At 50.8% G+C, this 15,443-nt stretch overlaps 4 protein-coding genes across 4 annotated transcripts; 2 read left to right on the top strand and 2 right to left on the bottom strand.

Annotated features, from left to right (window-relative positions):
* Window positions 1-476: 476 nt before the first annotated feature.
* On the bottom strand, window positions 477-2,030 carry BDW70DRAFT_135357 (intradiol ring-cleavage dioxygenase). The gene is made up of 3 exons (XM_073736669.1): window positions 1,918-2,030; window positions 1,782-1,867; window positions 477-1,706 (listed from the first exon to the last, which is right to left on the bottom strand). The coding sequence occupies exon 3, from the start codon at window positions 1,677-1,679 to the stop codon at window positions 615-617; it is 1,065 nt and encodes a 354-aa protein (XP_073596407.1). The 5' UTR covers window positions 1,680-1,706; window positions 1,782-1,867; window positions 1,918-2,030; the 3' UTR covers window positions 477-614.
* Window positions 2,031-2,428: 398 nt separating this feature from the next.
* On the top strand, window positions 2,429-5,646 carry BDW70DRAFT_159562 (uncharacterized protein; the record flags this gene model as incomplete). The annotated part of the gene is made up of 6 exons (XM_073740716.1): window positions 2,429-2,477; window positions 2,524-3,191; window positions 3,240-3,949; window positions 3,999-4,132; window positions 4,359-4,598; window positions 4,685-5,646. The coding sequence occupies 6 exons, from the start codon at window positions 2,429-2,431 to the stop codon at window positions 5,644-5,646; spliced, it is 2,763 nt and encodes a 920-aa protein (XP_073596408.1).
* A 3,913-nt stretch (window positions 5,647-9,559) lies between these two features.
* On the top strand, window positions 9,560-12,057 carry BDW70DRAFT_44752 (J domain-containing protein). Its single transcript, XM_073744028.1, has 3 exons — window positions 9,560-9,561; window positions 9,863-9,961; window positions 10,151-12,057. The coding sequence occupies exon 3, from the start codon at window positions 10,274-10,276 to the stop codon at window positions 11,828-11,830; it is 1,557 nt and encodes a 518-aa protein (XP_073596409.1). The 5' UTR covers window positions 9,560-9,561; window positions 9,863-9,961; window positions 10,151-10,273; the 3' UTR covers window positions 11,831-12,057.
* A 426-nt stretch (window positions 12,058-12,483) lies between these two features.
* On the bottom strand, window positions 12,484-15,289 carry BDW70DRAFT_44854 (AP-1 complex subunit gamma). Its single transcript, XM_073744029.1, has 2 exons — window positions 12,943-15,289; window positions 12,484-12,886 (listed from the first exon to the last, which is right to left on the bottom strand). Exons 1-2 carry the CDS (start codon window positions 14,968-14,970, stop codon window positions 12,791-12,793), a joined length of 2,124 nt encoding a protein of 707 aa, XP_073596410.1. The 5' UTR covers window positions 14,971-15,289; the 3' UTR covers window positions 12,484-12,790.
* Between the last annotated feature and the right edge of the window lie 154 nt (window positions 15,290-15,443).

The following is a 15,443-nucleotide window of genomic DNA, read 5'->3' on the forward strand; positions in this document are numbered from 1 at the left end:
GTGTCTGACTGAGCGCAGCTTGAGTGATCTTTGTCCGAGCGTGGCCTTTCTTTGCGTCTCCATGGAGGCATTTTGCTTCGCGAAGCTCAGCAAATGACAATGGAAAATTGATTCCTTGGCCGTAGTGAAGCAACTTTCTGGGTCTTGGATGGCATGATATACCAAGATTTGTGAGAAGTTAGGTTGGTCCGTGAAGAGCTATTACCTTCTCACGTTCTATCACATTATCCGAAACCGGCAGGCATGAAGGACTGGCGTTTAGGAAACCCACTATTGGTTGATTTATCAACAGTGGGTCTTAATTCTCTGGCTTGGCACCAAGGCAATCCAGGCCCTAACTTAATATACATACTGCCATCCATTACTTCCTAGAATTGGGAGGTTATTGCAGCAGACAGTGTCTATTTAGTATCAGGTAAGTAACGTAATCTGCTACCAGGTATCTTCAAACGAGGTGATTAATGGTTTTGACGAGAAGAATAGGTGGAATTGAAGGAAAGACTACCTATGTTACAGCCACAGTAATAAGTAACAAAGCGTACGAAATCCACAAGACAAGCCACTTGCAAAGCTGATCAATTTCCACAAATATCAGTAAATTGATCTGTGTGGATTCAGAAGGAAACACCCGAGCCGGCATTTGCATTTGAGACACCTCCATCAGAGGTCAGAGTGGCGGCATAAGAAACAGCTGAGTCGTGGCTAACAGAAGAGTTGACTCCTAGGGTAACCCAAGCGAAAATGCCATCTTCAATGGAGTCACCAAGCAGAGCATATTGGAAGAACGGGTCGGAGTCGCTATCTTCAGTCTCGACTATAACAACGTGGTCGTTTGCATTCTCTGTGATCGCTACGGTGTTGGTATTGTATGGGTAGGTCGCCTCAATCGCGGAAATCAGGTCTTGGTCGAAGAACAGCTGTCCAATGTGGGGAACGTATCCACCAGTAAGAGTGTTGTTAGGCAGCAGTGTTGCATTGAGGTGAGCAACAACGTGAACGTGCGTTGTGCGGCCGGAGTAGTGACCAGGAAAGACAGTCTTGAACCCCGCGACTCCATCTTCATCAGTCTTCTGGATTCCGCGAAGGAATGTTTTGTCAAGGTTAGAGTCATCGTCACCATTGCCATTCATGCTGCTTTGCACGCCTGAGTAGACACCAGTCGCGTTACAGCTCCACACGTCCCAGTAGAGATCCTTGATTGGCTCGCAAGTGTTGATGTCGATGAACTGCCCGTCAAGATAAATAGGAATACCATCCTCTCCGTCGCTGATGTCGTAGCGAATAAGCTCTCCTTTAACCCAGAAAGGGCCAATTTCACCTTCCGGGGCAAGGATGCAGACAGGGTTCTTGTCGAAAAGCTCATCCGCCGGGGTGTTCGGAGTGACGTGGAGATCGGAGTGGTGGGAAGTATTCACAACTTTGTCGGTGTCGCGAGCTTCAATGGTAACCGTGCGCTTTCTGTGCTTCTCGAGCAAGGCTGCACGGCGGGCTTCAGCACGGGCCTTGACTCCGCGTTCTTCGAGCTTGTCGGCGCACTTGTCAAGGGAGCTTCGGGCGTTGTGCAGGAAGTTCCGCTTGCTCATTGAAGTGTAGGAGCTAGGCTCATGAGCACCCGGATGAGCAAGAGCAAGCCCAGCCGTAGCGATGACGGCTAGTTTACAGGCCTGGAGGAGATGCATTTTGGCAAGAATGAAGAAGACAACGGGCTTGAGGTTATTAGATGCTTGATGTAACAGCGCGTTGAAGGCTCGACTTAACGCCGACAAAGGTGACTTATATACCTCTGTCCTGGACCCAACGAGTACCTGAGTCTGAAGACCTTTGCACCAGTCCCACGGTGACTTCCATCATTCACGATAACTCGTCACTGCCGTCGTCAGCTACCTTCGCTTGCTTGTAACGGAAGGCAAGCTTTACTGAGTGCCAAGAAGGGAGAACTATATTATCAACGAGTAAAGACACATGTTGACTCGTGGATGGAGACATAGCTGATGAATCGCGTGGATCTCATTGATGGAGGAAGGGACAGACATAATAAGAGAAGAAACGGGGCCAGGAACGGACTGTCGATCATCCAGCGATCTGCAGGCCGGTTTCCACTCTGAGGAAGAAGTGCACGTGCATCCGGAGCAAGACGATTCCCGCTGACTCAGCTACAGGTATATCTCAACGGCCTTCCTCCATTTACCTTCATATATCTGCAGGGAACAGCTCCACCATTTCGCTAATCTGGTGCATTTAGTTGGCTGCAGAATGAGCACACCGTCTCCCCCGCGGCGCGGAGGTAGGTTACGACGCGCTTGCGACTTCTGCCAACAAAAGAAAGTACGTGGATAGCTTGACAACCCGCTGCAAGTGCAAGGATACGTCCCTGACAACGGAAATATTGACAGATTCGGTGTGACGGCGGCAAACCTGATTGCGAGCCATGCCGTATTTCTGGTGCTCGCTGCACAGTGACGCGGAGGTCGCCTTCAGTACGAAATAGCGCCAAACAGTAAGAGCAATTAATATCTGTTGCAGCATTGTTGTTAATACTTCTCAGACAGCTTGCCGAAGCCAAAGCACGGATCCGGGAATTGGAAGCCCTGGTTACTGCTAATCAGCAGAAACCGGCAGCCTTTGATAACAGTCTGTCTATTGGGTATCTACAAGATCCACGTGATCTTGATACTGCCCTGGCAATGTTTCAAAGAGAGGTCTCTCTGTGCGGCGTCGGTTCTTCTGGCTCAGCAGAGAGGGAATTATTCTGCTCCGCTGTTCTCCAACAAACTAGCTGTTATTTTGATGTCGACCAGTTTTTACAAGGATTGTCCAAAGCGTTTGGCACTAGGGACCCTCGAGACTCAGAAAAGGCGACAGCCCAAAAGTGGCCACCACGGCACTTAGTCCAGCGCTGTTTGCACCAGTATGCTAATACAGGGCTATATTCGGTCTTTCCTGTTGCCAACGTTGAAGCGTTGCAGAGGTTGCTTGATGAAAATGCTTTGGATACTCAAATCCAGCCAAACCACACTGCAAATCTGGCCTGTTTAGTTGCTTTTACTGCTCAGATTACGGAAATGCATAGACTTGAACCCGCCTTTCTGGATGCCGATCCCGATGCTTACATACGTGCTGTACTGTCACTGATGCCCCGACTGTTAGTCGAGGATCCCAGCGTGAGAAGCTTAGAGGCATTCGTTAATATTGTAAGCTTTTACATTGCTACTAATTAGATGAAGGCTGATCAACAGCAGGCCACATATCTAGGCCCCCTTGGTCATACAAAAACCGCGGACTCACTACTGGCAGTCGCCGTTCGAATCACCTATAGCATGGGAGCCCATCGACCCTCTGTTGTTCGCGAGGAGGAGGGCGAACATCTACGTGCTCTATTCTGGTATATCTACGGTTTTGATAAAACCTTGGCCATCCGCTTTGGCAGACCACCTCTGTTCAACGACGTTGACTTGGACTTACAGCTGCCGGACGGCTACGTTGAATCCTGTTCAGACGACCATTTTTTCCTACGGCCTTTGTCCTCCAAACCTGTCATATACCCGTCCGATCTCCGTATGTCCCTGATCAAGTCCAAAATCCACACTCTCCTCTACTCCAACCATGGCCGAGCCCAGCCGGTAGCTATAAGGCTCCAGTGTATTCGCGAACTCGATGAAGAACTAAGCGCTCTCAAGTCCAGCTTCCCAAATAGCTGCTGGCCTGATGTTTTTGCGACAGGGAAGGCACCGGACTACACTTTTCACGATTTGAGTCTACGCGGAGTTAACCTTCACCTCGATTATTACTTTTGCCTGGGAAAAATCCATGGAGCAAGCAGTACACAAAGGTCTTCTCCAGAGGGCTGGTCCTTTCTACCTTCTAGTGCGGAGCTGTTCCACCAAGAGTCCCGGATCATACTCCTCTATTTATGCCGTATACGGCATGCACACAACTGGCATACTTTTTGGTGTGTGGCTATCTGTCCCTTAACATAAGCAATTTCTTACAGTTTTTAGGATCCATGCTCAGTACATATTGACCGCTGTGGTCTCCCTTTTCCGATATCTCATTGCCTCCCCAACGGCGCAGACTTTCAATAGCGACCTCCGGCTTTTGGAATCTATAGCAGACCTCTTTTCCGAGCTTGATCGTGAGTCCCGGGCCACGCGGCGCTTTGCGCCATTTTTCTTCACGACATGCTTCACAAAAAAACTGATCTTTCTTGCAAAGCAAGCATTAAAACAAGTTATGAGTAGGCAAGAATATTCCTGAGGGTGACCACCGTTTGATTACATAACCCCTTAGGAAGCGGCAACACCGAGTCATTTCGTTCTGCATTGCCTGCGAGTAGTCGTCTACTACCAACACATAAATAGTCATAATGCTGGAAACTGGCTCGCATACCACACCTAATACGACGATGCGTCGGAAAACCCGTTTTGTCTGTGTCTCTGATACGCATGGCTACACGCCTTCGGAAGCGGGATTCAGACTCCCCGCGGGCGACGTCTTGGTCCACGCAGGAGATCTCACAAATCAGGGTAGCAATTCCGAGCTTCGCAAGACGATGAACTGGATTGCGACTGCGGATTATGAAGTCAAGATTGTCGTTTGTGGTTAGTATTTCATCCGTCGCCAAGCAAGGTTCCAAAGACAACAATCGCTCTATACCGGAGACCAGCGACTAAGCGGACGCAAACAGGGAACCACGACATAACCCTGGACGCTCCCTTCTACAGACAAAATAGCACAAAATTTCACAATAAACACCCTCAAGATCCAGAAGAATGCCTTGAAACCATCACCACCGCCTCCTCATCAATCGTATTCCTCCAGCACCAGTCAGCACTAGTGCGGCTCCGCAAGGCTGGTGGTCCAAACACAGTCTTTAAGATCTTTGGCTCCCCGTATTCCCAGAGCGACGGCGACTGGGCGTTCTTATACGAGCCTGACGGGGCTGAGGAGCTATGGCGCGATATTCCACTGGACGCAGATGTCGTCGTCACGCATATGCCGCCTCGTTTTGCTTGCGATTATGATAATGTCTCCAATAGATCTGAGGCAGATAAACGTATGGGATGTCCGGCTTTGGGGGAGAGGCTGCGAATTGTTAGACCGTGCCTTGCTGTTTGCGGACATGTTCACGAGGGGCGAGGCTATAAACGGGTCCATTGGGGGGCATCTACAGCCGCATCTGCAACTAACGAGGGCGATGAGGGTGGAAGCAAACGCGTCAAAGACCAAATCACCCAGGGAACTCTCCCATCCCAAGGGAGCAAAAAACAATGCCTTGTCGATCTAACGGGCAAACGAGCCCCGCGCCTCGATAGCGAGGGTTTTGGTCTTTCTCGAGTGGGATCGCTGTTCCCGTCGCTCGACTCACCAGATGTCGTGATACTTCCACATCAGCGGCCCGGCATAGGCCATGGTCAGACAGCAGATGCGCGCTCAAGCGCATCCAATACCGAAGCCAAAGTCGGCGTTGAGGTTGAAGGTCCGGGCGCAGAGCATCACCGATCTCACAAACGCGAGACGTGTATCGTCAATGCTGCAATCATGGCAACCAGTTGGCCGCACCATGGAGGCAGGAAGTTCCACCCCGGTCCTATAGTTGTTGACCTGGAGCTCCCAGTCTGGACGAATCATGATGATCCGTTCTCTTGAATGGACGAGAGCATATAGCCACTCAGAGTAACTGGTCAATCGCGCCTAGGTCGGGTAGAATAGAGCAGGCTATTCCCTAAACATCTTGATATCCAAATACAGCATTAAAGCTCCTACGCTTTGACCTTGCTTGACGTAGCCGCCATCGTGAAAACCTGCTCGAACTACAGAGCGTTATCGCATAATGCATCTGATCACCCGCCAAGCTACAGATTCTCTGGCAGACTAGATAATAATGGCTTAACTTCCACACCGGTTGCATGCAATCCAAGACTCAACCTCCGTACAGCGTCAAATGCGAGCCGCAAGGGCAGCCAAAGCCATGACATCATCCAACGCAACCTAGAAGCAAGAGGAGGACCGCGCTGTCAAGTGGCCCAGATAGAGAAGGGAGGGAAGAGAAGTAAAAGAAAAGAAAGAGAGAAACAGAAACGCAAGTAACTTTGCCAATTGTTACGATCAACTGCTGGTCCTTAACGCTCAGCCTCGGGCCCAGCAGGTCCACCCTTCACTGCGGTGAAGTAGCAAATCGGTAACAAGCGCCGCGCAAGCGTAATGTTTCTTTTAACATGGTCATACTAGCAAGTGCTGACAAAATAGAAAAGGGTACACCTGGGCATGGCAGGCTGCAATGGAACATGGGGTTGGGTTAGGGTGGAAGGGGCCCAGTGAGCACTCTTTATTCGAGATATATAAATTATATAGAATAAGCTGACACTTACCGACTCACCCGCCGTCAAATCATCCGATAGGATAAGACTAGTAAGCCAGTACGACAAGTGCTTTGCAGGTTACATTGGCCATAGTATTGTAATGCACACCCGGAAATAGGCGCTCTCTATACCCTGCTCAGAAATACCCTATCCATAGTACCGTCCTACTGGCATACCGTACCATTAGAGTTCTCGTTTCGTTAGTAGTACAGCGTAGGGTAAATTTGGTACAGGGACCGACCAAAGTATATCCCTCATTGCCATGATCTTTGTTGTGCTCATAATCAGGCATTATGATCCATTGTGGGTAGACCTACAGTCTTGGGATCGATGGCAAGAGGACAGCTCAGCCACAGTCTCGTTTGCGACCTGTCCGTCTTCGATGCTGATCCCACCTATCTCACTACGTAGGTAGGAGTCTCGGCTGAGTCCTCAACGCTGGGAGCTATAGTGTAGAGTCGACTAGCTGGTCGCGGTTCGTCATCCCGGATATATATACTGACGCAAGACATGCTTACGAGTATATACCTCATAGTGAGCGACCCGTTGAAAGTAACGTATGTTGATGTGAGCACGAATGCGAGTACAGCCACAACCAGGCAGCCGCGTTAGGAGATATACTTCCCCATCCTACGCTTCAAGCGGATTCCACTTCCAGGGCTCTGTCTCAACCCGCGCTCAACGCTCGTGGCCGGCCCTGGCTGTTAGTCTCAGCCGAACGTGGGAGATTAGATCAGCCTGCTGCAGCAGTGTTTACGCCTCGGGCTTAAGGAGGGTTAAGCGTTATACCGACGGAGTAATCGCCGTCCGCTTATCCACGCGCTTGCACTTACAGCAAGGCGCCCAATGGGTTTGTTGCGTGTGTTAATAAAGTTTAGGGACGTGCCTGTTCCCTACAGTTCTCGAAAGCCAGTCGAGCGGTACAGGATTGTCTATGTACAGTAGTTAGCCTACTGCACAGCCTCTTGCCCTATCCCGCCCTTGCGAGGCGTGCCCTGCGGCTGCATGTTGCTGCTGCTGCGAACTATGGTGTGGTAAGGTAAGGCATGACAGCGAGACTGAAAGCACCGCTTGCTTATTTTTTTTGATTCCTTTGCTTTATTTATCTGACATTTCCCCATTCGCGGGATATCAACAGGGGGCTGTGTCTTGCACGTATCTCGGTCCGGGCGGGCGGAGGAATGGGATCAGGATATAGCGAGGTATAGAGGTCAGTAGAGAGGTAGAGATTGGCAATGATGCCTCATGATGCAATGGGTGAAAGCCGGCTAAAGTTTAGGTTGACCCGTGAAGAAGGGCAGGCCTGCTTGGTACCGGGATGGAGGGGCACTGAGGGAGCTGGATGGGCGAGCAAAATACAAGAGCCTCGTTGTGATCATGGGGTGCATGAGTATCGGCGTCTAGACTCTTCTTCTTTGATTTATAGGCTGTTTTTCTGGGTTTTTTATCATCAAGGAGGGTTGTCCGTTTGAAAGAGTGGCTGACCAGGGCCTATTATCGGATAGGGTTGGCTCAGAGGACGAAGCACAGCATCGGACTATACTAGCTCGACGCCATGGCAATCATTGCATTGCATGAGAGCTCTGGATAAGAGGCGTGGGTTGGTTGGTCAAGGTACGTACCTTTTCTTGACCCCCGCGTGCAGATGACTCGGGGTTAATGTGTTCTCGAGAAGTGGTCGATTCCGTTCCACGAGGAGTCTTCCTTTTTGCAGAAGCGTCCCGATGTCATGCTCAAGTTTTTCCGGTTCGTGGGACAGCAGGTCATCCACCAGTATTACGTCGCGACCCTGTACTATCCACCCCCCACGGGTATCTGCTTCTGACTAGGTCGTTCCACCGGCTGGGGAGATCGATCAACGGGATTGACCTGACGCACTCTGAGTAGGTAGAGTCCGCTTTACCCCGCGAAGCGCAAGCCCAGCACCTTGTGACTGTGTGACATATCGACCTGGAATCGTCCGACTCGGGGGCAGTAATTCAGGCACTGGCTCGATCCACGGGAGCTTCCGGCGACAACCATGGGACATGAGGCCGGGATCGGGTCGCGAGGATGACTGGCCAGGCAAGCACAGAAGGTACAGGAGGTACAGAAGGTGGCGGTCTCCACTCTGGCCTGGTGAAACTCTCTGGAGTCTTCTGGAGTCTTTGGAGTCGACTGCTCCTCAGGTGAAGGGGCATCCACGGCGCTAAAACCGGCGACGCTGATTGGAGCACAGCGAAGGAGGGGGAGGGGCGACAACTGAAGGGCTGGAGCCAATTCGAGGTTGCAGACACCAGCGCATCTCTTCGGTGAGGCGGACAGACGAGCAGGGTGTGCTGAGCTCGATGGGATGATTGGATGCAGAGCAGCGCCCCTCTCTCCCTGAACAGGCAAAAGAGCAGGCTTCACGTTAGTTTCAGCGTGTCCAGAATAGTGCGGGGTTGGCGATGAGTCGATGCCCACCTGCGTTCCTCAACGCTGAAACTCAATAATGTGATGTTAGAAGTGCAGATAATGGCTGGGGCCCTTCAGCCAACGGGACCGCCGACCGAGCTGTGGTGAGGGCGCTGAGGGCGCTGGGAGCGCTGAGGATGCGCATCTGTCACAGGAGCTGGCAATGGAGGATGACCAGCAGCACGCAGGAGTCTAAGTAGTGCCGTAGTCGACGACTAGGTTCAGGGCTGCCAACGTGACGAATGGAGCTCCAACTTGTTTGGTCTCCATAGTGCTCCGCTTATTGCTGTAGAGACCAGAATCAATCAAATGGAGGCCGAACAGGCGTACCTATCCATCTATTTGTATCACTTACTGGCCCCCCTGCTTTGGACCGACCTTGTCTGTAACTCTCTTCAGCTTCTTCCCAGTCTTCTTCGAGCAGAGAGTCCAAAGCTCCGCCCTAGCGGCCTCAGTCCAGCTTCAATTGGTGATTGACCGCTCCTTCTACTTCCACGAATCTGGTTGGTTTCACCGCCGCTCTCTACGTCTTCAGGTAAGAGTTCGTTGTCTTGCTTGGAATCAAGAGCAGCTACTGAACTGAAAAATCATGCAAAGCCTAAGACACTGCCCGTTCCCTCTTTTCGCCAGTCGCATGCAGCCTCCCAGGCGTCTTGCACTGCTGTCCGTGGCATCATCGAGCATCATATAGCATCTTCCAGCACCTCCAGCAGTGCCCTGATCCATCATTCCACTGCATCCATCGACTCTTTTGGCCATTGACGTGGTACCACTCCCTTGATACCCGACTACTTTTCGACCTCTTTTCGATCTCTTTGAACACATCTCTTCGCTTCTTCCCTTCTTTGGCTGCCAGTCGCTTGACCATTGTCTTTCCTTTGGCCACTTGGCCATATTCGGCATCGAATCGCAAAGGAAAGAGTCCGAGAGTGGCGCAGTCGCTTTATTGCGTTGTTCACGACTCCGGTTTGCCCCTCGGTCAGCAGCGACTCAGGCTTACGTGATAGCCTTTAAATACCGTTTAAATACCGTGCCTGCCACCGTCCCTGACTGCTGATTGGTTCCAGTCCTCAACGCGATAACATACAATACACCAGGGGAAGAACCACTCGGCGTTGCATCATCTCTTCTTTCTTTCCACAGGACTGGATATTATTGTTGTCCAGGTTGGTCTTTTTAATAGCCCCTGTTAATGCCCGCTTTATCCCTTGGCCCTTCCATCTTCGTCTTTATTCCGTGTCTTTCCAGATTGATTACAAAAGCTTTCCATTCCCCTTCCGGAAAGGTTTGCTCTTGTCCCCCATCTGCATCTGATTGCCACATCCCGCATTGCTCCATACCGATCATCTGTCAAGGCCTGGCTGTCCGAGCGTTTTGCCGCCCCTTAAATACTACATTGCCTGCCCTGAATATATCCTTCGACATTTATTTTTAACACAGATTCAATTCCCCTCTGTCGGTTTGTCTCTTTCGAAAGCATGACAGTATTACCTGATTTCGACCCCTACGAAGCGTTGGGGGTATCCAAAGATGCGACTCTGGCTGAGATCAAATCTTCACATCGAAAACTCGTATTGAAATGTCACCCCGACAAGATCAAGGACGAGTCGCTGCGCAGCGAGGCCCAGACTCAATTCCAGAAAGTACAGCAGGCCTACGAGTGCCTATCCGATGAGACGACCAGGGCTAAGTATGATAACAAGGTGAAATTGGCCGAATTGAAGCGCGAGATGGCGGCGCGCGGCGCTTCATATACTCGATCAAATACGCGCGAGTACCGCGATGGACGGATCTACGAAGAACGAGTCCCGGCCGATGCTCGATCGTCTTCCGAGAATTTCTTTGAAGAAGAGGGTCGCTATACTGAGTCACCACGACCTACGTCACGAAAACACGCTGATTATGGCGCGCGTCCACGTTCGAGGGCCACCACCGATGAGAAGAGGAGGTCGTCCAAGGCTGCGTCATCGTCTAGTGCTGCGCACGCCGCCAAAAAGGAGACTCGCGATTCCAGAAAAGCCTCCCGAGCGGATCGGGACAAAGTCCGAACCAAGGAACGGAAACGGGAGAGCCACGATAAGTACATCCATATTATTGATGTCGATTCCGACGACTCTTCAGCCAGCTCGGAGGTGTATTACATCCCTGTGAAGAGGCCGTCTGACAAGCGATATCGAGATGCGAAAACCAGACCGACCGAATCAGTTCCTCGGTCTTCCAAGGCTCGTTACCGTGACGAGGATGACTACGACTCTGATGATTACAAGCATGATAAGGTCGACGTGCTGTCTTCCCGCGCGACTGATTATATTCGCCGCTCAAAGGAAACCATTCCCGAACCTGACCGACGCCACCGCTCGTCTCGCTCTCCTCATAGTTACGAGTCTGGAGAACATTTTAGTCGATCAAGACGATCCGCCAGGCCTCCTACGTCTCACCACAGTTCTTACGAGCATCTTGACCATGCTCCACGAACTGTTCCCTCAATGCCCACCGCCGCGACGTTCCCCGGCCCGCAAACATCGCATCACTCCCGGTCTTCGGGACATGCACGTTCTGAATCCCGTACTCGCCGGACGGAGCACGTCTACTTCGCTGAGATAAGAACGTCAAAGCTGCGTGGTGAAAGGTCCGACTCAGGCTACGCAAGCTCAAGCCCGACGCCGGAGATCCCTGAGATCTCGCCGAAAGCCTCGCGCTATAAGACTGTACCTGAACCAGTTCTCGTAGAGCCCAGGTCACAGGGACCACCACCGCCGCCGCCTTTGAGACATTCAAGAACGTACTCGCCGCCTCGTCAAGATCGACCAAAACCTGTGAGAAGCACTACCTACACTTACCCTGCCGACTCGTCACAGTCCTCTCGCCGACCGCTCTACCGGGAACTCGATCCGGTAGATGCACGCATCAAAGAGAGAGAGTTAAGGCGATCAAGAGATGTTCAGTACATCCCTATCCCTTCTGCGCATGCTGCGCGCTCCTCCGATTATACCCGGCCTGTGGGCTTTGGACGACGGACATCCGCTCAGGCCTAGAGCTACAGTGTTGATAGTTTCAACTCCTACTTTTACCTCAAGCCTCATGATTTTTCTCTCACCTCATGACTCTACGACAACGCATTTTACCCCGTTGCATACTCAGGTTATCTTTAGACATTGATTCGGTCTGCACTCAGACACCATCTCGCGTATAGAGATTTTATCAGTATTTGATGTTTTCTCACATTTTCTTTCTCAGCATCAGTTTATTCCGTCTATTTGCTACATCGGCGCTCAATCGGTCTACTCTGGATACATACAGGTTTTATCGTTCCCGTTTTCATGTTTATTTTCGGTGCGTTCGCAGGGCGGGTTAACTTGGTGGCCTGGGGCTCAGGACCAGGAGTATTGTTTACATCGGTTTGTCTATTATCTTACTACTACTATCACTACTCTACTATTCATTAACGACAGCAACGACCCACCGCCACGAGAATAGGATCAGTCTATCCTAGCTATTTACTGCATTGGTTTTATAGTGCCATACTAAATTATCTGAAAAACCGACATCATAGCATATCTTTCGTTTATCGCTGCATTAAACAGTAGTGCCAATCTTTAAGTGTCTACTGATGTATTTTTGGTGTAATTGCGGTGAAGCCTTACTTGCAGATGGGGCTCCAAGATAGACATCTGAGTCAAATGTCTTGGTGATCTAGATAGCCTCGCTTCTGAAGCAACTCATTATAACTCATTTCGTAGATAGTCACTACGGAACTTTTGCCCCAGAGACAATACAAACATGGTGGATGGCAAGTACCTTTGTCACGAGTACTAGCAGCGGCCTTGGTAACTCATAATTTGTCCCGCAGAGGATCAGCCCAATATGAAAGGTATGGTATGGTATTATAAAGACTATGTGATTCGATCTGCAACCAGAACACCTGCGCAGATAGAACTCCTTTTGACTGTTCTAAAACTCGAATGTACTGTACGGGTTTGGGTTGAGGTCGTTATTTACGACTCAGACCAGTCGACTTGGTCTGTTGTGGGTTCAGAGCCATCCTTTGCGTATGTGACGCGGAGACGAAGGCGGAGTTTTGGTGGGAGTGGCTAAAAAAGTTAGTAATCAGGCAGGAACGAATAAACCTAGGTAGGAAAAGACTTACCCCATTGAGCGCAGTGACTTTTAGCATCTGAACACCCTCGTCTCCGGCTTCGAGCTCTGCCTTGTTGATGGCGCTGAGTTGCAGGCGTTGGCTCTTCGGCACAGCAGCCTGGAGACCAACGCTGGTAAATTGGCTGAAGCTCGACTGGTTTCGGAACCGAGCTTGGATCTGAGCTGTATTGTTGTTGCCTCGCTGGACCTGCAGAGAAAGCACCAATTCGTTCTTGTTGTATGCTGTGTACGCAGTGGATGTCGAAGGGGAGGGTGTTGAAACTGGAGCGCCGGCGCCTCCTAACAGATCGAGAGATGCCGAGGCGGGAACGGGATTGGGAGACGGTGTACCACCGTTCGAACCGAACAAATCCATGATCGCACTGTTATTTGAGACTGGCTGTTGAGCGGGTTGAGGAGCAGGGGATGATAGACCAGAATCGCCGCCGAGGATGTCCGCCAGGAGATCGGCGGTGTTCTGAGATCCGTTCATGGTTGGACTGGTTACCGGAACATCGGAGCCTCCCATGAGATCAAGAAGCATATCCTGCTCGGCCATCTTAATAGGCTTCCTCGTCTTGTCCTTGAGCATCTTGCTCTGTCGCTTCTTGGTTGACGGACCCAGAACCCGCTGCTCTTCACGGATTTCGGGAGGAGGCATACGCTCCAAGACACCCCGACGGATCTGGTCATAACCAAACAGGTTGCTGTATTCTACAGCACGCTGCTGAATCTCCACGCTCAGATCAGCAGTTCGGTTGTGCAGTAACCGACGGAGCCGCTCAATCTGCGACGCATCAGACATACGGACAGTAAGCTTCATTGAAGCTGTGGTGATGTATTCAACCACCGTCTGTGTAGCGTATGTGCTGTTGAGGATATTGTCAAAAAGATCGACAATGTCACTTTCCTTGATCTCTTTGACGAGTTCTTCTTCTTCATATTCACCCCCGCGGAGTAGGTTGTCGCCATACTCACCGATAAGCCAAGTGGCAGCAAGGGTAAGGCCCTCTTGCGAGATGTCCTCTTTCAATGATACGTATAGTTTTTGCACCGAGTAAGTCTGTAATTCCGGTGTCGTTGCGATAAGGCGTACGAAAGACGACAGAATCTGTTCCTTGACGTAGGCACCAGCTAGCTTGAGGACCCGCAGAATGGTGTCGGCATGCCACCGCTTATTAGGGGCATAACGGTCGGCAGCTATGCCGATTTGGGTCGTCATAGCGGGCTTGAATTCGTTGTCGGCCACTTCCAAAAACGCCAACAGCTCCCTTACCAGAACCCGAACATTGCTCTCGTTAATCAGCAGGAAGCTCAGGTCAAGAGCTCGTCTCCTGATGCTAATGTCTGGGTCACGGAGACATTCCAGGACAGTATTGCGGTGTCTCTGAACTGCATTCGGCTCAATTGCGACAACCTTGTTTAGCGTGTTAAGCGCGACGTATCGGATGTTGTTGTCCTTGTTGGTGAGGAACTTTCCGAGAATGTTGACACCGAGAACCCTCAGACCCGAGTCGGCTTCGATATCGAGAATAGTCAGGACAGCCTCGTATAGGATCGCATTTCCCACATTTTTTGAAGAGTCGGTGTTGGTCGCCACTTGTGCGAGGATGTCGTTGATCAGTTCACTTGTAGCAGTATCGCCCCGTGCCAGAACCCTAAGCAGACGTAGGATCTTGACCTGGACGAAGGGGTCTGTAATTCCAGATACATCATGCTCCGGGGCATACCCAGAAGTGGTCAAGCCCTTCAAAGCACGCACAAGATTTCCGGCAAGAGGTCGGAACATTTCGATCACTCCTTCTTGACCTTCTTCTGACTCCTCCGCTTCACACATATCGATTACCAAAGTAAGACCACACAGAAGGACACCGTGATTCCTATCCGACAACAAGTTCTTTGCCTTTTCAAGGAAGTGCTCCTGCAAGTCGGGAACTTTGCGACAGATGCGCATAGCGCACAAAGCTGCTTTTCGCCGAATGTAGGGGTTGGCTGTGGAAAGGAGAGATTCAACTTCGGTGAACAGGTCACGAGACATCTCCACGGAAGCAATGTTGCCCAGGGTGCAGAGGGAAAGACCGACGATATATTGGTTGGAGTGGTTGAGATCACTAGAATATCAAGAGATCAGACGAGTGAGCGGACGAAGAACTCAGAGACCACTCACTTTTTCAGCGAATTCGTCACCAGAGTCAAGACCTCTTGGTTTTCGTCCAGCAACAACATCGTGCCTAGATAACCCAACCGTTTGTCGGCGAACCGATGAGACGCTAGTAATTTCAGACATTCAATCTGGCCGAAATGTGTACGCTCGCCAAGTGTGAATAGGTAAAGCAGCTTAGCCACGTTGTTTCTCCTGTCCGGACATATGAGATATTGGTTCAAAGCGAGGCATAAAGTAGAGTATAGTTGTGAATGCTAACCGAATGCTCGAATCATGGCTCTCTTCCCTGAACGACGCACGGATGGCGGCACTTTCTTTTTGGATGACTGCTCGTTCGTCTGCGATTG

Source organism: Aspergillus foveolatus, assembly GCF_047715535.1.
Source record: "Aspergillus foveolatus strain CBS 279.81 unplaced genomic scaffold BDW70scaffold_21, whole genome shotgun sequence".
NCBI lineage: Eukaryota > Fungi > Ascomycota > Eurotiomycetes > Eurotiales > Aspergillaceae > Aspergillus > Aspergillus foveolatus.